The 20,483-nt window shown below is 42.5% G+C and overlaps 1 protein-coding gene across 2 annotated transcripts; it reads right to left on the reverse strand.

Annotated features, from left to right (window-relative positions):
- Positions 1-4,152: 4,152 nt before the first annotated feature.
- LOC134215404 (protein I'm not dead yet-like) lies at positions 4,153-7,700 on the reverse strand. 2 transcript variants are annotated; one of them, XM_062694606.1, is made up of 8 exons: positions 7,496-7,700; positions 6,925-7,438; positions 6,795-6,862; positions 6,670-6,737; positions 6,221-6,608; positions 5,881-5,978; positions 4,983-5,263; positions 4,153-4,925 (listed from the first exon to the last, which is right to left on the reverse strand). In XM_062694606.1, the coding sequence occupies exons 1-8, from the start codon at positions 7,534-7,536 to the stop codon at positions 4,644-4,646; spliced, it is 1,740 nt and encodes a 579-aa protein (XP_062550590.1). In that variant the 5' UTR covers positions 7,537-7,700; the 3' UTR covers positions 4,153-4,643. The 2 variants fall into 2 exon arrangements, with proteins under 2 accessions (XP_062550590.1, XP_062550589.1); XM_062694605.1 differs by having other exon boundaries at positions 6,670-6,862.
- Positions 7,701-20,483: the final 12,783 nt, after the last annotated feature.

A 20,483-nucleotide genomic window follows, 5' to 3' on the forward strand; every position in this document is an offset into this window, starting at 1 on the left:
ATCACCGATGAGACCTGGAGGAAGATAGAGGAGCGAAGAGAAGCCAAAGCCGCGATAGAGCGATCGAAAACCAGAGGCGCCAAAGTCTTAGCCCGTCAACGATACACGGCTCTTGAGCAGGAAGTAAGACGCTCATGTCGACGGGACAAGCGAGCGTGGGCCGACTCTCTGGCCGACGAAGGAGAGAGAGCCGCCGCAACCGGGACATTCGCCTCCTCTACGATATCTCACGACGCTTAAGCGGGGCGAAGATGAATGCAACGATGCCTGTGAAAGACGCGAATGATCAGTTATTGACCGACCCAACTGACCAGCTGAAACGCTGGTTCGAGCACTTCGAACAACTTTTTCAAGTGCCAACCAGGCCATCACCACCTCGGCATGATCTGCCTAGGATCCGACGTATAACACGTGTCAATACCGAAGCTCCATCACTGCTAGAGATTCAAACAGCCATCCAAAGCATGAAATCGAATAAAGCCCCAGGGTCGACCGCATATCAGCCGAGATGCTCAAAGCTGACCCCATGACATCCGCTCAACTACTGCATCGTTTATTTTGTAATATCTGGGACACCGCAACTTTCCCGGTTGACTGGATGCAAGGTATCTTAATGAAGGTGACCTGACTGTATGCGATAACTGGCAAGGCATTATGTTGCTGTGTACCGTTCTCAAAGTTCTGTGCAAAATTATCCTAGCCCGGATTCAGGAGATGATCGGTGCGACTCTCCGGCGCCAGCAAGCCGGATTCCGTGCCGGAAGATCCTGTGTGGACCATATTGTCACGCTCCGCATCATTCTGGAGCAGGTCAACGAATTCCAAGAGTCCCTTTACTTGGTATTCATTGACTACGAAAAAGCTTTCGACCGTCTCAATCACGAGAATATGTGGGGTGCCCTGAGACGCAAGGGGGTTCCTGAGAAAATCATCGGCCTCATCGAAGCACAGTACGAGGCCTTTTCGTGTAGAGTGCTGCACAATGGGGTCCTGTCCGACCCTATCCGGGTCGTAGCTGGTGTGAGGCAAGGATGTATTCTATCACCGTTACTGTTCCTCATCGTAATCGATGAGATTCTGGTAGATGCGATTGACCGTGAACCAAACCGCGGGCTGTTATGGCAGCCTATAACCATGGAGCACCTAAACGACTTCGAATTGCCTGATGACGGTGTACTTCTCGCGCACCGGCGCTCTGATATGAGTAAGCTCAACGACCTTGCCGATCGCTCCTCCTCGGCAGGTTTAGTCATCAACGTCAACAAAACCAAATCGTTGGATGTAAACACGGTGACTCCTTCCAGTTTCACAGTAGCCGGGCAACCAGTGGAGAATGTTGAAAGCTTCCAATATCTTGGTAGCCAAATGGCGTCAGACGGCGGTACCAAGATCGACATAGGCGCACGGATCAAGAAAGCAAGGGCTGCCTTTGCGAGTTTAAGAAATATTTGGAAAAACAGGCAGATAAGTGAACGCACCAAAATACGAATTTTCAATTCTAACGTGAAATCTGTGCTGTTATACGCTAGCGAAACATGGTGTGTATCAGTGGAGAACACTCAACGGCTGCAGGTGTTCATTAACAGATGCCTGCGGTATATAATTCGGGCCTGGTGGCCTCACAACTGGATCTCAAACAACGAGTTCCATCGTCGTTGTCACCAGAGGCCGATAGCAACAGAAATTCGGGATCGGAAGTGGGGCTGGGTCGGCCACACTCTACGTAGGGGCGGAAACGAAATCTGTAAGCAAGCATTAGACTGGAACCCAGCGGGACATCGCAGCAGAGGCAGACCCAGAGGCTCATGGCGGCGAAGCCTCAATAAAGAAATAAAAGAAGTCGACCGAAATCTAACCTGGCAACAGGTTAAAGCGATAGCCGGGCATCGCTCAGGATGGAGATCTTTCAAGTCGGCCCTTTGCACCACCGGAGGTGTACAGGATCCATAAGTAAGTAAGTAAGGAGTTGGTTTCGTAGTGATCGGCAAGCAGATGAAGCGAGTGATGCGGTGGAAACCCATTAGCGAAGGAGTATCGGCTGAGTACCGCCGCTGTCGATCCATGGAGCGGTGAGCACAACAGCACGAGAAGTGGTAGGCATTGCACAGAGGCGACCCAGGAGCAGCCGAAAAACGAACCCACCGCAGGAAGAAAAAAGAGTACGAAGAACAAGTTATTAGTGAGGCGCAGAAAAAATGGAGCAGAACGATATGCGGAGGTTTTATAAGTCTGTCAATGGCGTGCGGAGAAAGACAGCGCCATCTCTCGTCATGTGCAACGACCAAAAAGGACATTTGCCGACAGATAAAAAAAAATTGGCTGCCAGGTGGAAGCAACACTTCGAGACTTTGTTAAACAGTGGAAGTGACGGTGCATTGGTGAACAGAATAAATATTAGCGACGATGGACAAGCGATGGAGTCACCTACACTAGATGAGGTTAAAAAAGCTGATAAAGAGCTGAAAAACAATAAGGTTGCGGGGGAGGCTCAGCTCCCGGCTGAATTGTTCACACACGGAAGTGAGCAGCTTTATGAAGTTCTGCACCATATTATGTCGAAAATATGGGATAACGAGGAAATGCCTGCAAGCTGGTTGGACGGCCTTATTTGCCCTCTCTTTAAGAAAGGGCACAGACTGGAGTGCGCCAATTACCGAGGAATAACTCCTTAATTCGGCGTACAAAATTATGTCCCGTATTCTGTTCAACAGATTGAGACCGCTTGAAGAGTCCTTCGTCGGTGAATACCAAGCAGGTTTTCGTGAGGGCCGATCAACGACGGATCAAATGTTTACCCTGAGACAAATCCTTGATAAATTCCGGGAGTACAACTTGCAGACACATCATCTGTTTATTGATTTCAAGGCGGCGTACGATTCAGTGAAACGGAATGAATTATGGCAAATTATGCTTGAACATGGTTTTCCGACGAAACTGATACGGCTGATTCGTATAACATTGAACGGATCGAAATCAAGTGTAATGAGCCAAGCATAATGGATACGTTTGCGTGGGTTTGTTTTGACAGTTTTTTCCATGGGAAAACTGTCAAAACGTACGCAAACGTACCAATTCTGCGTGGCTCTTAAGAGTTGCAGATGAAATATCGACGTAATTTGTTACCTTAGATGGATTAAAGCAGGGTGATGCACTCTCGAATCTTCTGCTCAATATGTATAGCGCTCGAGGGAGCGATTAGGAAAGCTGGTGTGCAAAGAAACGGTACCATTATCACAAAATTGCATATGCTCCTGGGATTTGCGGACGATATCGATATTATCGGAATTGATCGCCGTGCCGTGGAAGAGGCTTTTGTGCCTTTTAAGAGGGAGACAGCGAGGATTGGACTCACGATCAATATCAGCAAAACGAAGTACATGGTCGCTGGCAATCAACGTGGGTTCATTAGTGGTGGTAGTAGCGTAGTGGTGCTGGATGGTGAAAAATTTGAAGTGGTAGAAGAATTTGTGTATCTTGGAACATTAGTGACGTGCGATAATGATGGTGAAAAGGCGAGGTGAAAAGGCGTATTGCAGCTGCAAATAGGGCTTATTACGGACTTCGTAACCAGCTTAAGTCCCGTAGTCTGCAAACGAAAACAAAACTCGCGCTGTATACTACTCTGATTCTTCCAGTGGCTTTATACGGCCATGAGACATGGACGTTAAAGGAGGCTGATCGGAGAGCTTTCGGAGTGTTTGAGCGTAAGGTGCTGCGGACAATACTCGGCGGTAAACAGGATAACGGTATCTGGCGGCGTCACATGAATCACGAGTTGTACCACGTGTATAAAGGGTTGGATATTATTAAGCTTATACAACACGACAGATTACGGTTGACTAGATACATTGTTTGTGTGCCGAAAGAACGTCAAGCGAAGATAATATTTAGTAGAGAACCCGGAAGAGGCCGCAGGCTTCGTGAAAGGCCGCGTACACGATGGCTTTTTGCAGTTGAATAGGACCTGAGGGCGCTCAATGTTCAGGGCGACTGGAAGCGATTGGCCCAGGATCGAGTTCAGTGGAGAATGATACTCCATTCGGCGTAGGTTCATCGAAGAGCTCTAGCCCATCAAGTATCAAGTAAGTATATTATAAACAATGAATGCAATAAATGTAAATCAATGGAAAATTAAACCGTCTACCAAATTTGCTACCTTTGACCTCTCCTATGTGATATGTTTCATTATATTCCTAATGTATGAGAAAGGCATAATTACTGCTAGGTGGATTGATCAAGGTTTCTAGTGCCTCATTGCTATTGAAATAGTTAAATTACTCCTTTTCTTTAAATCTGAATGGTTTTCAAGTTTCGAATACCACCTTAAAAACACTAAAATGTAAATTTCAACGTCATCCAATTATTGGATAATTATAATTTCCTTGGTCGGTACGACTGTCGAGAAAATTCGTTCATTTATGCAATGATAACGAAATATTTCAGATAAATTACCATGCAATGAGTGTTCGGCATATGGATCTGCATTACCTTTGATAAAAAAAACGATGCCCATATCGGAACCTCTTCCCTTACATATATGTATATACATTATATTACATCTATAATACTGAAGAAAATTATCTACGAAAAAAATCACATGGATATAAACACAAGTGAAGTTGCTTAACTAAAGATAACATATTTCAATGAAGTGACACATTTGCCATCTCATGTATTGCCCAATCCGGGAACGTATTGATCTCAGGATACACAACGACACCCCATGTGGGAAGTCCAACCCACATCACTAGCAAAGTGATCAAAGCTGGCCCAATCCCAGCCAGTGCCATATCCTTGATGCGAATGTGTCCTGCTCCGGCTACAATAGCATTTCCTGGTGTTCCTACGGGCATGTGGAACGCGTAACTGCAACACATCGTCGCCGGAAGCATCAGATACAGAGGATGAATTTTGATTACGATGGCCTGAAAAGGGAACACATGTGATTGAAAGTACGATGGCGGCCAACAGAGCAAACATACCATTTCTGCCAATACCGGTAGTATAATATTACTAACGGCAACGTTGGAGGTGAATTCAGTAATCATTGTAGTCACGAGGCACACAACGAATAATGTTGCTAACGGTGGGAGGCTTTGTAATCCAGACAGCGATTCTCCTAGCAGTGCCGACATTCCGGTAACCTGACCTGCCTCGGCTAGTGCAAAACCACCTCCAAGTAGGAAAATGAGACCCCAGTGCAGTTTCTGGTTGACATACTTCCACGTGATGAGTGCCGGAGATGGTTCCGTGGGCAGTGGTCCTTTAGAAACCAAAATAAGCTGCTTTAGAATTCCTTTCGACGAAACTTATTATAAATATATTATTGGATTTTTTGTCAATCTAAACTAGTTTTCACAGCTTTTCAAATACCTGTGGCGACCCTACCTGCCTTAGTTCTGCTAGGGAGATTTGTCTCAGATACCATTTTCTGCTAACGCGGATCAGATCAGTTTAACACAAGTTTGCCATACAGAGCATGTTTTTCGGAAATTTTCTTGACCTGACTTGAGCCTGATATTATGTCTTACTAGTCACATATACAAATGCACAAATGGATTAGAAAACTTATTGCTGATAATTGTGGAAGTGTTTATGAACACAAAACTGCGAGGCGGCAACACCCCGTTTGTGAGATGCGATGTCAATACGAGAAAAAAATGTCATTGAACATTGAAACTGTATCACCGTAATCAATTCTATTTTTGTAATTTTGACTGCTTTTGTATATCGCTTGTTTATGATCATTCATAACAAACTTGTTATCAGTTGGAGGCTCGTTCATTCCTATTTTGAAATATGGCGGGACTATTATTGATTTAGTTAGATTAAGTATGTCCCTCAGGCAATTGTGTGCTATCTTTACTACTTAACACTAACCTGAGTTTGTTTTGAAATACGCCAGCCAACGCCAATCAGATGGAACTATAAATAAAACGATAACAATCATTATCGCTGGTGTGGCATCCTTAATTTTCCTGTGAATGTTAGATGGATTGAATTAGGACTAACGAAAATAAGATTTGCAATAGTGCAAGTTAGTACTACTTGCTTTCACTACTTGGTTATAACTTTACAAATACGTATGCCGAAATTATCGTTGAGGTTCAAATACGAATCGGTCTAGTTACAACCTAGTTGTGGAAAAGCAAAAGTTTTACTAGATTTAAGTTAAGACATTTTACGGAAAGCTCTTAGAATAATTTTATATGTTACTCACACATCAGGAAAAATATCCGACCAACCACTGATAAATCCGGGGCTTCGAGTGAAAAACAACATTATCGACAGTATGAACAACAAAGCAACGCTGATTTCATCGGATTTCATTGGTCCCATTTCTTGGTAACGAGTTTCAATGACTCGCTTTGCCACGGCTTCCCCTTCACGACCAATGGCTGATTGTTTGGCAGCCTCACTATGAATACTAAACAATCCCATGAAGTGCCACTGAAGAAAGGCCCAAACTAGAACCACATCGAGGAGCATCAGCGGCACACTGAAGAACATAAAATCAGGAAAGTTGATTCCATTAGCTTCTGGAAAGCGATTCTCGTAGACACCTTTGAAGGTGAGATTGGTTCCTGTTCCAATGAGTGTTCCACAACCTGTTGAGATATCAATAAAATTCAAATATGATGTTTGGAAGTTTGAATCATCTTGAGTTACCGCCAATACTAGATGCGTACGCTGTTCCCAATAAGTAGCAAATCGTAGTTTGAGACGGTTTTTTATGTCTGTCAAAGAACGTCCGATTTATAAAAATTGAAGATATTAAAATTGTTTGTACATACTCGTCTTTATTTTCCGATGTTTTACCTTTGATGGACTCATCACTTTCGTACATTTGACAAAGTCCTTGCTGAAATTAATCAATTTTAATTCAATACCTTCAAGCGATTGATATTTCTTAGCATTACTAACAGATTCCAACTCCTGCAGTACAGCTTGAACAATTGGGCACATCATGGCAACCGCAGCGGTGTTTGAAATCCACATGGACAAGAACATAGCGACGATCATCAATCCGAAGTGCAGTTTCCGCTGACTACATCCAATCAAGCTGATCACTTTCAACGCGACTCGCTTATGAAGATTACAATGTTCAATAGCCAGTGCAAGAACGATTCCTCCGATGAACATCATCACCGGCTCCTCCATGTAGACCTTACAGGTTTCTCCTGTACTGAGAATTCCCATCAGCGGAAATAGTACAATGGGCAGCATGGATGTGATTGGTAGCGGCAGGGCTTCCGTTACCCAAAAGAGACCCATCACTATCACCACATAGAGACATCGGAAAGCCGGTGAAGATTCAACTAGAAACAACATGGAAGCCACTGTTGGAACCAACAGCACGAATATCGTTCTCCAGTACACATTGACGAACTGGAGAGCTCGCTTACAGCATCCCAATTGAGTGTCATCTGGGACCGTTCTACGGGAGAACTCAGAATTGAATATTTGTATTTGATACCAAAGTATTTTTTCTTACGTTTCCGACATTTGCAAGTCAAACACGCTTCGTTCAAACATTTTTTTTATCACTTATTGACTACAATAGTAATTCACACCATAAGCTAATCGTTTCTGGATGCTTGATATTTAAAGTATTTCATTCTATCTATCTTGTAATCAAACTATCTATTGCAATTTTGTCGGTAATTTACTGACAGAAACCACCTTTGTCCCACATTCCACTCGACAGCACATGAACGACTAAAACTATCGCGCATTTCTGTTACAAGTTTACAAAGACGATGCGTATCGCCAGAAGATATGGTCAGTAATCAGTATTCAATAATAGCCCTACACAATTCCCATTCATGGGCAATCTACAGATTGGCATTTATAAACATCAGGATTCATAAAAATCAAAGGCCTTAGATAATAGTGTGATCAGTTGATACAGGTGGAATGCTTTAACTTCTTTGTTTGTGATGTATGCCAAACAAATGTGAAAATTTGTATATTGTATTTCTTTTTCCTTCAGCGAATATGCTTATTATAAGAAAAGTTAAAGTAAAGAATTGGTGCTTCATGCTATTCTTTCCAAAGGTAGATTCAAATATATAAGCATGAGTAAAACATGAAACGGATTCCCTATAGGGGAAGATCCCCCAGTGCCGGACACATAAGCCATTTAACAAAAAACTCTCCAATTATCCGGATTATGTTTACTTGTATACAAAATATGATCATTGATGATTCATACAAATTATATTTTGAACACGTTTCTGGACGATGTATTTTTATGATTTAATGATTTTTGGAAAAATTTTCACGGGTCAGAAAAGTGTCCCCGAGTACCGGACATTACTGCATCATGTTGAAATATGACCAAGTTTCAATTACACAAGTAAAGACATCATCTAGAATAGTAATATTTTTCACTTGCTTCAAGCTGTAGGTATTAAAATGTGTTAGTAGAGCTTATTTGACTCTTTATCTTAAATTTTTGTTCCTGCTTATTTCTGAGGCTTTCTGATAACTCAACAAGAAAAAGCAATTGAATAGAAGTAAGTTTAACAAAACAGGTGCATTGTGACTTGTTCCCGCTTGTGCGGTATTGCAGCAATCTCACCCATGCTGCATTCTTCTCTTTCACTCACTGTTCACACTCGTCATAATACCGGTTGTTTCTTTGACCCGAGGACACCGTGCCTAGTGCAGCGGTTCCGGTGCTACTTATGGCGGATCAAATATCTCTCCAACCATCTTCAAGAGAAGAAGTGCCTAGCTGCTTTTACGTTGGAAGTGCCACTTCCAGCTGCTTCGTGTAGTCTTGAGCTAGTATATCGTCTTGTTGTTGCCCAATGTTAAGTGTTCAACTTTGACGCGTGTTGTTTATTTATTTATTTTCACACAAGTCTTTCACATTCAGCTCGGTCCATGGCTGCACGTCGCCAACCACGCAGTCTGCGGAGAGTCCGCAAATCGTCCTCCACCTGATCGATCTACCTTGCCCGCTGTGCACCTCGCCGTCGGATTGTTGTCGAGAACCATTTTCACCGGATTACTGTCCGATATTCTGACTACGTGCCCAGCACACTGCAATCTTCCAATGTGAACGATGAATGGTTCTCCCAACAGCTGATGCAACTCGTGGTTCATTAGCCTCCTCCTCGTACCGTCTGCCATCTGCACCCCACCGTAGATGGTACGCAGCACTTTCCTTTCGAAAACTCCCAGTGCGCGTTGGTCCTCCACGAGCATCGTCCAGGTCTCGTGTCCGTAGAGAACTACCGGTCTAATAAGCGTTTTGTAGATTGTCAGTTTGGTACGGCGGCGAATTCTATTCGATCGGAACGTTTTGCGGAGTCCAAAGTACGTACGATTTCCTACCATAATGCGTCTCCGAATTTATCTGCTGGTATTGTTGACGGAGGTCACCAGTGAGCCCAAGAACACGAATTCTTCAAACACCTCGATTTCGTCACCACCAATACAAACTCAAGGTGGGTGGCTTACGTTGTCCTCTATTGAGCCTCTTCCTATCATGTACTTCGTCTTTGGCGTGCTGTGGACTAGTCCAATCCGTTTAGCTTCACTTTCCAGTCTGATGTAGACTTCATCCATCCTCTCAAAGTTACGTGCCATGATATCAATGTCGTCGGCGAAATCAAATAACTAGACGGACTTCGTGAAAATCATACCACTCGTGTCAATCCCTGCCCTTCGTATTACCTTGCCGTAACCCTCTGCGCGTTTCGAAGGGACTCGAGAATGCCCCTGAAACTCGAACTACGCACATCACCCGATCAATCGTCGCTTTGATCAACCGTATCAGCTTATCCGGAAATCCGTTTACGTGCATTAGCTGCCATTGCTGGTCCCGATCAATTGTATCATATGCGGCTTTGAAGTCGATAAATATGTAGATGATGTTGTATTCACGGCATTTCTGCAATACCTGACGTACGGCGAACACCTGATCGGTGGTAGAGCGTTCGCCCATAAATCCCGCCTGGTACTGCCCCACGAACTCTCTTGCAATTGGTGCTAGTCGACGATATAACATTTGGGAGAGTACCTTGTAGGCGGCGTTCAGCAATGTATTTGCGCAGTAGTTGCTACAATCCAGATTATCATTTTTTTTGTAGATGGGACACACGACACCTTCCATCCACTCCTGCGGCAGAACCTCATCCTCCCAAACCTTGGTAATTACCCAGTGCGGTGTTTAAACAGCTCTCCTGGTAGTTAGTCAACTTCAGGGGCTTTGTTGTTTTTCAGCCGGCCGATCTCATCCTGGATTTCATGGAGATTTGGGGAAGGAAGACGTATGTCCTGTGCGCGTGCTCCAAGGTGCATTACCATATCGCCACCGTTGTCGCCATTCAGGTGCTCTTCGTAGTACTGCCGCTACCTTTGGATCACCTCACGCTCGTTCGAAAGAAGGTTCCCGTTTATGTCCTCACACATATCAGGCTGTGGCACGTAACCCTTACGTGAACGGTTCAACTTCTCATATAACTTTCGTGTGTTATTAGCGCGTACACTTGCTCCGTCTCTTCACGGTCTCGATCTTTCTGCTGGCGCTTTTTCCTCCCTGATTCTGTCACTCCCCGCTTTTGTCTACCTGCGATGTTATCACATTTTCGACCCGATTTTATCACGTTCCACTTTTGTCCCGACTGTTTCGGAGGCTTGGTTGTTGGAGTGTTGAGACTGCTCTCACCAAAATACTAACTTGATACTTGATGGGCTACAGCTCTTCGATGAACCTACGCCGAATGGAGTATCCTTCTCCACTGGACTCGATCCTGGGCCAATCGTTTCCAGTCGCCCTGAACATTGAGCGCCCTCAGGTCCTCTTCAACTGCAAAAAGCCATCGTGAACGCGGCCTTCCACGAAGCCTGCGACCTCTTCCGGGTTCTCTACTAAATATTATCTTCACTTGACGTTCTTCCGGCATAAAAACAGCGTGTCCACCCCACCGTAGTCTGCCGTGCTGGATGAGCTTAAAATTATACCGCCCTTTATGTATCTGGTACAACTCGTGATTCATGCGACGTCACCAGATACCGTTCTCCTGTTTACCGCCGAGTATTGTCCGCAGCACCTTATGCTCAAACACTCCGAAAGCTATCCGATCAGCCTCCTTTAACGTTCATGTTTCATGGCCGTATAAAGCCACGGGAAGAATCAGAATAGTATACAGCGCGAGTTTTGTTTTTGTTTGCAGACCACGGGACTTTAAGCTGGTTACGAAGTACGTAATAAGCCCAATTTGCAGCTGTAGTACGCCTTTTCACCTCGCGGGTAACATCATTATCGCACGTCACTAATATTCCAAGATACACAAATTGTTTTACCACTTCAAATTTTTCACCATCCAGCACCATTTCGCTACCACCACCACTAGACTGGCCAAGATGACTAGGCGGAGAAAAAAATCTTGTCGCATTCCCTGGGGCACCCCCCAGCATTGTGTCTTTGGGTGAGCAAATCAATCTCTGAAAATTTCAGCTCAATCGCTTGTTGCATAAGCTGGCGCATTTGATTTGAAGTTTGTATGGGGCTTCAGCCAAAATGTATAAGAAAATACACCTCCGTCACTCATTCGATCTGGAAATTGGTTCTGATTGCTCAAATTGACCTCAGAATTGCAGAAACGACAGTTGGTATGCTTCAGAACAATTTCACAGCATGCATGATGATGAAATGAACTTTATATAATTTTCGGCTGATTTATTAGGAGCTGATTTGTGTATTTTTGGTTTTTGATTGAATCGCATCAGCCGAAACCTATATAACAGTTCATTTAATCATCATACAATGTTCTGTGAAATTGTTCTGTAGCATACCAACTGCCGTTTTTGCAATTCTGAGGTCAATCGAGCAATCAGAACCAATTTCCAGATCGAATAAGTGACGGAGGTGTATTTTCCTATACATTTTGGCTGAAATCCCCATACAAACTTCAAATCAAATGCGCCAGCTTATGCAACAAGCGATTGAGCTGAAATTTTCAGAGATTGATTTTCTCACCCAAAGACACAATCCAGGGGGGTGCTCCGTGGAATTAGGCAACTTTTTGTTTCCTGGGCCAGTCTAACCACCACTAATGAACCCACGTTGATTGCCAGCGACCATGTACTTCGTTGTACTGGTATGTCTTCGTGTACTGGTATTGATCGTGAGTCCAATCCTCGCTGTCTCCCTCTTAAAAGGCACAAAAGCCTCTTTCACGGCACGGCGATCAATACCGATAATATCAATATCGTCCGCAAATCCCAGGAGCATATGCGATTTTGTGATAATGGTACCGCTTCTTTGCACAACAGCTCCCTCGAGCGCTATATTGAACAGTAGGTTCGAGAGTGCATCACCCTGCTTTAATCCATCTAAGGTAACAAATGACGTCGATATTTCATCCGCAACCCTTACACTTGATTTCGATCCGTCCAACGTTATACGAATCAGCCGTATCAGTTTCGCCGAAAACCATGTTCAAGCATAATTTGCCATAATTCATTCCGTTTCACTGAATTGTACGCCGCCTTGAAATCAATAAACAGATGATGTGTCTGCAAGTTGTATTTCCGGAATTTATCAAGGATTTGTCTCAAAGTAAACATTTGATCCGTCGTTGATTGGCCCTCACGAAAACCTGCTTGGTATTTGTCGACGAAGGACTCTTCAAGCGGTCCCAAACTGTTGAACAGAATAAAGGACATAATTTTGTACTTCGAATTAAGGAGGGTTATCCCTCGGTAATTGGCCCACTCCAGTATGCGCCCTTTCTTAAAAAGCGGGCAAATGAGGCCGGCGAACCAGCTAGCAGGCAATTCCTCGTCTTCCTATTTTCGACATAATATGGCGCAGGACTTTATAAAGATGCTCATCGCCATGTTTGAATAGTTCAGCTGGGAGCTGGTCCACCCCGCAGCCTTATGGTTTTTAGCTCTTTAACAGCTTTTTAACCTCATCTAATGTAGGTGACTCCACAGCTTGTCCATCGTCGCTAATGTTTATTCTGTTCACCGATGCATCGTCACTTCCTCCATTCAACAAAGTCCCGAATTGTTGCTTCTACCTGGCAGCCCTTTAGTTTTATCTGTTAGCAAATTCCCTTGTTGGTCGTTGCACATGACGGGAGATGGCGCTGTCTTTCTCCGCACGCCATTGACAGACTCGTAAAACCTCCGCATATCGTTCTGCTCCATTTTTTCCTGCGCCTCGCTAATCACTCGTTCTTCATGTTCTTTCTTCTTCCTGGGGTGGGTTCGTTTTTCGGCTGCTCTTGCTTCCTTGTACCGATCTCTATTCGATCGGGTACCCGACACAAACATCCGGCTTCGGGCAACGTTCTTCTCGTCTGTCACTCTCTGACACTCCACATCGAACCAACCCGTCCTGGGTCGCCTCTGTGCAGTACCTAGCACTTCTCGTGCTGTTGTGCTCACCGCTCCATGGATTGACTCCAATAGATCGTTGACGTTGTCGCTAACGTTGATTGCACTTATCCGATCAGCGAGCTTCTGGCGATACTCAGCCGATATTCCCTCCTTCGACAATCACTGGATATTGTAACGCATCGTTCTATACAGTTGATAACCGTGTCGAATTTTACTGACAACGAGGTAGTGATCAGAGTCAATGTTAGGACCACTGAATTCCCGCACATCGATAACATCCGAGAAATGGCGCCCATTCACCAGAACATGGTCTATCTGGTTGTAAGTTTCACCATTTGGGTGTCTCCAGGTGTGCTTTCGGATGTTCTTTCGTGCAAAGTAGGTGCTACTGATGGCCATCCCTCTGGCAGCAGCAAAATTTACTAGCCGTAGGCCGCTGTCATTTATTTCAATCCTAATAGTACAACTTCAGTCGGCAATCAACTGATAATTTTAAAGGAACATTTGAAAAAAGATATTGATAAAAATTAAATAGAGCTTCTGAGCAACCGATAATCTTAGGATTCTCTTCGGAAAATTGTTTACCCCTGAAATTTTAACGGTTGCAATTATCATTCACATTTTGAAGAAACTTATGTGAATGATTTCAGAGAAATCCAAAATAAGAAGGAAGTTATAACAAGGATTGTTTCCGATTGAATTCAGGGTTTATGAAGATCCCCTTGAGAACCAATACAAATAATGACAGTTTACTAAAATTGATACTTGAAGTTGTTGTACGAAGTGTTCAGTATTCCCCAACTAGTGGTACGCGACCCCCTGGGGGGTCCCCCAAGGGGGACATGTAACTTTTCCAAAGAATGCAACGTTTTTGTGGTTCAACTATCATTGATGTAATTATATTAATTTTTGTTATTTAGTTTTACTGAAAATTAGTAAATTTGAAAGAAGAGTTTTTTTTACTGAATTAAATTGAAAACTCCAACCACAGCTACTACATCATAGCTACAATACACGCATTTTTTATCTGGTGGCTTGCAGTAGGAAAATGTTGAGTGAGTTTGTGCGGCATGTGTCTGTTCCACATATTTGACTGCAACTCATATGTAACCAGATTCAGTCACAATCAAGTTTCTGTGTTTTCTTTTCTAGTCTGACTTGTTATGCTCGAGGATGATGCACCAGCAATGCTTGAGATAAAATCAGGCTTTCAGATTAGAATAAAAGAATCGTACTTTACTGATCCGGCATCGCCTGTACGTGAGAATCGTGAGCTTCAAAAATCGCGAAGAATCAAGAACTTTCGACTGTACGCTTCAATTATATTTGTCACTTTGTATTTTTTAATATTTTCACCTTGAAAAAGACACAATTCCCGTGTTGAAACGTCGGGTAAATAAAAAAAAAACTTGTTGTAAAAATTAAGGACTGAGTAGCCGTTTAATAAATATGAGAACTGTAAGCTACATCAAATCTGGAACTTTCAACACGTGTTTGTTGAAAGAACTCTGCAAAGAAATGCATGCAGATCACCAGGTCCGTCTTTCCTTCTCTGCCGTACTGCCGTCTAAAGGCAATGTTCTTCATCGCGCTTCTGAATTCAGCGATGGGATTAAGATTTTTTTTTTTTGGAAAAGTTATGGAAGGAATGATTTGCTGACAATGAAGAAGGATGGTAGAAATGTCTCGTTTACCAATTGAACAATTTTGACCAACTAACTCGCTGAACTTGCAGTTACATGCAATGCAAATCAATCTGATTCAATTCAGAGGCAATTTACAAGCCCTCGGCAATGCTGAAAAACTGGAAAAAAATTAATAAGAAAATTATTTTGAGCTTTTTAGTGGAATGTTTTCACCTGTCATAAGACGAGTTTATACAATCCCATTGAATTCCACCACTTAATTGTATCTTTGCAGATACGTATTTCGACCTCAACAGTAAGGCCGTCTTCAGTGTCTCGTACTTGACTCGACATGAAAGTCGAGTCAAGTACGAGACACTGAAGACGGCCTTACTGTTGAGGTCCAAATACGTATCTGTCAAGATACAATTAAGTGGTGGAATTCAATGGGATTGTATAAACTCGTCTTATGACAGGTGGAAAAAAATTACAATATTTAATAAACTTTGCAATCAACTTAGATTCGGATCTCGAATTGAATCTCAGGGCTCATCTTAACTCACTGGATCAATAATTTTAAAGATATTTTCATGAGCTTAGTCAAGGAGATGCTTCATTAGTTCGCAAAATTGTTTTCGTTTACATTGGCTAGATTTCCAGAATGGATAGGAATGAATTTAATGGATTCAGAATGAATATTTGGATTTGCGGAATGGTTCATCATCACGTGAATTCGGTAAAAAATGAGTCAGTTTTGATGTGATTTGGAGCAAATTCCAATGTCGCGTTATAAGTTTGCAAGATTCTAATAACGTTTGCTTTTATATAACTTTGCGAGAGTGGATTTTCAACACATCTCCAGATAAATACCAAAGGAAGAAACAGATTAAACAATGAGGACGATTTGAAATTTTCCTTTGTCAGACGCGCAATCTCGTATATCGAAGCTGGTAGGTACTACAAATGCAAGTACAAATATCGTACTGAATGAATCACTGCTATTCTTTAGCATTCTTTATCAGAATGATAAAAAATATTGAAAACAAATGATAAAATAATATATGTTTGTTCTTGATTTTAGCAAATCGTAAAGGGGGTAGCGAACCCGAAAAGGTTGGGAACCACTCTTTTAGATGATCAGTTGGGTCGGTAAGGGGCTTTGTCGCGTCTTTTACTTGCATCAATGAATTTATGTTTCTGCCACTTAGGCGTCATGTCTTTCTATCAGCGATCAGCAAAAAATACAGTGCACAATACAAGCCATCATACTATGCAAGGATTACTTGAGATTTTGAAGCAATTTCAAAAGAAAACTTGACGAAGCTTGTTGAGTTTTCCACGAATTATTTGTGATGATGCCACATCTTTAGGATTATATATCCAATTGAAAATGACAGCAAATGATCTATCTATTCTCTAAAATTCAATCACATACACTGGGGTCTCTTTTTACGCGACTTTTTTTACGCGGATTTTGGGATTTACGCGTTTTTTTTACGCGGTTTTTGGGATTTACGCGATTTTCGAAAAAGTCTTGAGATCACGTGAAAATTGTAAAAAGTTGATTTTTTATCGATTTTAGCAAAAGTCGTTTTTTACGCGGATTTCGGATTTTACGCGGTTTTCAAAAAAATATTCTAAGTCTTTTTCAAGGGAAAACACTTAGAGTATTTAATGGAGGTACGATGCTGGGTCATTAGAGCGAAGGCCATCAGTCCCGAAGGTCATTTGGTCACAGCCGTCAGGCCGAATGAGAAGTGAGAAGGAAGAAGTGAGAAGTGAGAAATGAGAAATGTGATATGTAATATGTGAGATGTGAGAAGTGAGTAGCAAGAAGGGAGAAGTGAGAAGGGAGAAGTAAGAAGTAAGAAGCGAGAAGTGTGAAGTGAGAAGCGAGAAGTGAGGAAGTGAGAAGCGAGAAGTGAATAGTGAGAAGTGAGATGTGAGAGGTGACAAGTGAGAATTGAAAAGTGATATGTGAGAAATGAGAAGTGAGAAATGAGAAATAATTTGTGAGATGTGAGAAGTGATAAGTGAGAAATGAAAAATAATTTGTGAGAAGTGAGAAGCAAGAAGGGAGAAGTGAGGAGAGTGAAGTGAGAGAACGAGAAGTTATAAATAAGAAGGAATAAATGAGAAGTGACAAGTGAGAGCCGAGAAGTGAATAGTGAGAAGTGAGTAATGAGATAAACATGTGAGATGTGGGAAGGGAAAACTGTGAAGCGAGAAGCTGTAGGTAATAAGAGAAAAGTGACGTGGGAAGTCAGAAGTGAGAGGCAAGAAGTGAATAGTGTGAAGTGAGGAATGAGATAAATATGTGAGATTTAAAAATGAGAAGTGAGAAACAAGAAGTGATAAGTAAGAGCCGAGAAATGAGAAGCTATAAGTGAGAAGTAAGATTTAGAAGTGCGAAATTCGATAAGAGAAATGAGGTGTAAGATGTGAGAAGCGAGAAGTGATAAATGAGAGCTGAGAAATGGGTTGGAAGGGACAAATGAGAAGTGAAATTGAAAAGTGAGAAATTCAATACAAGAAGTGAGATGTAAGATGTGAGAAGTGAGAAACGAGAAGTGAGAGCCGAGAAATAGGTTGGAGGCGACAAATAAGAAGTGAGAAATTCAATACGAGAAGTAATATATGAGAAGTGAGAAGCGAGAAGTGAGAAGTAAGAAGTCAGAATTGAATGGAGAGAACTGGGTTGTAAGATGGGAGAAGTGAGGAGCGAGAAATGAAAAGCAAGATATGAGAAGAAAATGAAAGAAGGGTGAAGTTAGAAGATAGAAGTGGGGAGTGGGAAGTAAGAAGTGAGAAGTGAGAATTGAGGAGCGAGAAGTGCAAAGTGAGAGGTGAGAAGTGAATAGTGAGAAGTGAGAAATGAGATAAAGATGTGATATGTTAAAAGTGAGAAGTTATAAGTGAGAGCCGAGAAATGAGAAGCTACAAGTGAGAAGTGAGATTTAGAAGTGAGAAGTGAGACATTTGATACGAGTAGTGAGATGTAAGAAGTGAGAAGTGAGAAACGAGAAGTGGTAAGTGGAAGCCGAGAAGTGAATGGAGAGAAGTGAGTTGTGAGAAGTGAGTTATGAGAAGTGAAGAGTGAGAAATAAAAAGCAATTTGTGAGATGTGAGAAGTGAGATGGGACAAGAGAGAAGTTAGAAGGGAGAAGTGAGGTGTGTGAAGTGTGATGTGAGAGATGAGAAGCAAAAAGTTGAGAAGTGAGAAGTGAGAAGTGAGAGGCGAGAAATGAAAAGTGGAAGTGAGATGTAAAATGTGAAAAAATGAGATAAAGATGGGAGATGTGAGAAGTGAGAATGGAGAAGTGTACCAAGCGAATTTGACGTCACACGTTTCATTGCTTGGATTGTAATCGTGGCGTCATGCTCGTTTAGCTACACTAGTTGAGAGTTCGTTTGGCTACCCTCGTCTTCGCCTCAGCTCAACTATAGAACCTACAGTGTCTATTGTCAGATTTTCTGGATATGATACACTGCGCGGCGTTTGTAATGTTCCCAAATGGGTACTTGCACAAAACTTCACGCGGCGAATGACTGTCGAAAGGTATGGCCGCGCCAAACGATACACCGCAATGCTATTCACCCATAAGAATCATGTAAACGGGGTGCAGAAAGCGCGGCGGTACTTTTCATGAAGGGTTTGCCGCGTGCAATTTTGAGAAAATCAGGCAATATAATCCAGACTTTCCGATTTGGGTACAATATTTAGACCACTACCCGGGATGTGGATGGTCGTCGAGTAACTCGATAATATTATTGAGTTCGCAAGCGAAAGGCAGAACATCATCAATGAACTGAAACAGAACCTGCTGGCGTTCGAGTCGTAAGACAAGAACAAGACGCTTTTATCAGCCACTCGGGAGAAGCGAGAAGGCCGACAAAGGTGCCACAACTGAGGCCTTCTCCTTCCTTGGAACATCGACTATGGCAGAAGAGGCGATTGATTTCGCCCTGACGGCCAACGAGGAAGCCATGGTTGAATCGGTAGACCATTTGATTCAAACTCCAGGACAATTTGGAGATCTTACAACATCTCATATGTCTGGATTTGAGACGTAAGTGAAAGACAAATACTCGGAGGACATAATTGGGATCATACTGCGGCTGGGTCATCATGGAAGCCTTGGTTGATTCGGTAGACCATTTGATTCAAATTCCAGTACAGTTCGGAGATCCTAGAACATCATAATTTATTATCACACATGTTTCGTATATAGTTTACATTTATTTCAACAAGTTCACAGTAGAGAACATGCTTGGAAACATTTTGGTTCCTAAAGGCACCGAATTATCATCGTATGCATAGTAGGGATGCTCAAAATGTGTTCTTATGTTCCAGGTGATGTCTTTTATGTGTTATTTTATCATTTCCATCATCACTATATGGATAAATATCATTTTTGGTAATGAATTATAAGTATATCTCCAAAATCGCATTTTTCTAAATTCGTTGCTTTACTCCCACAGATCTAGTGAAAAATTGAAGAGATGACTAAGAGGTTGGTGAAAAAACTGAGAAAATCGGTTGAAAAACCACTGAGATATAGCCATTTGAAAATTTAGTTACAACGATTTTCTGAACGAATGAAACCTAGTGTTAATGGAGCGAGGGATGTTGAAATCGGCTGGTCAGTAAGCCCAATAAGCAAACTGGACTGGTACTATTGGTGCTTATAGTCGGGACATAAGTCCTACGACTTTAAGGGCCCAGACCGTAGCAACCTGCGTCGTAATTGTGGTTGAGAAGGGCACAAGGCGCAGGAATGCGATAAGTTACCAAAGTGTCTATTTGCGCCAGCAAAACGCAGGCATGTAATCACGTTATGGGTGGAACTCCGTGTCCCATCGAAAGAGGAAAACAATAAGAAGCCACGCAAGCACAGTTGAATCTTAACCTGTGGCGGTCGGTCTCGAAGTCGAGGACCGATGTCGCTCTCCTATCCGACCCGTACAATGTCCCTAACTTGGGTTGTTATTTACGTGATTATTTTCACTCGGAATTTATTCCATTATTTGCTGCAGGAATTTCTTGGAGAGACAAGAAACTATGCTGGTCGACTGGAAACAGGTCGACAGACCTTTGGTTACGCGTGAAGATCTTAAAGCCTTAATGAAGGATTTTTTTCGATAGCCAAGAAGTTATTCTTCATACATATTCTATGCTATGTACCACAAAGAGCATGCATCATATTTGAAATAGGTCGACAGACCTTTGGTTACGCGTGTAGATCAAAAGGCCTTACTTTGGGAATTTCTTGGATGGCCAAGAAGTTATTTTTTATTCACATTCTATTCTATGAACCACAAAGAGCATGCACCATATTTGAAACAAGTCAACAGACCTTTGGTTACGCGTGTAGATCAAAAGGCCTTACTCCAGGAATTTCTTGGATGGCCAAGAAGTTATTCTTCATACACATTCTATTCTATGTAGCACAAGGAGCATGCACCATATTTGAAACAGGTCGATAGACCTTT

This window comes from Armigeres subalbatus, chromosome 2, assembly GCF_024139115.2.
Source record: "Armigeres subalbatus isolate Guangzhou_Male chromosome 2, GZ_Asu_2, whole genome shotgun sequence".
Classification (NCBI taxonomy): domain Eukaryota; kingdom Metazoa; phylum Arthropoda; class Insecta; order Diptera; family Culicidae; genus Armigeres; species Armigeres subalbatus.

Bases quoted from the DNA above. Each gene is read 5' to 3' on its own strand.
- LOC134215404 (XM_062694605.1), bottom strand. From the start codon at position 7,536: ATGTTTGAACGAAGCGTGTTTGACTTGCAAATGTCGGAAAC. The intron at 6,863-6,924 runs GTTAGTAATGCT...GATTAATTTCAG, and splicing joins TACTGCAGGAGTTGGAATCT to CAAGGACTTTGTCAAATGTA. The intron at 6,609-6,669 runs GTAACTCAAGAT...ATATCTCAACAG, and splicing joins GTACGCATCTAGTATTGGCG to GTTGTGGAACACTCATTGGA.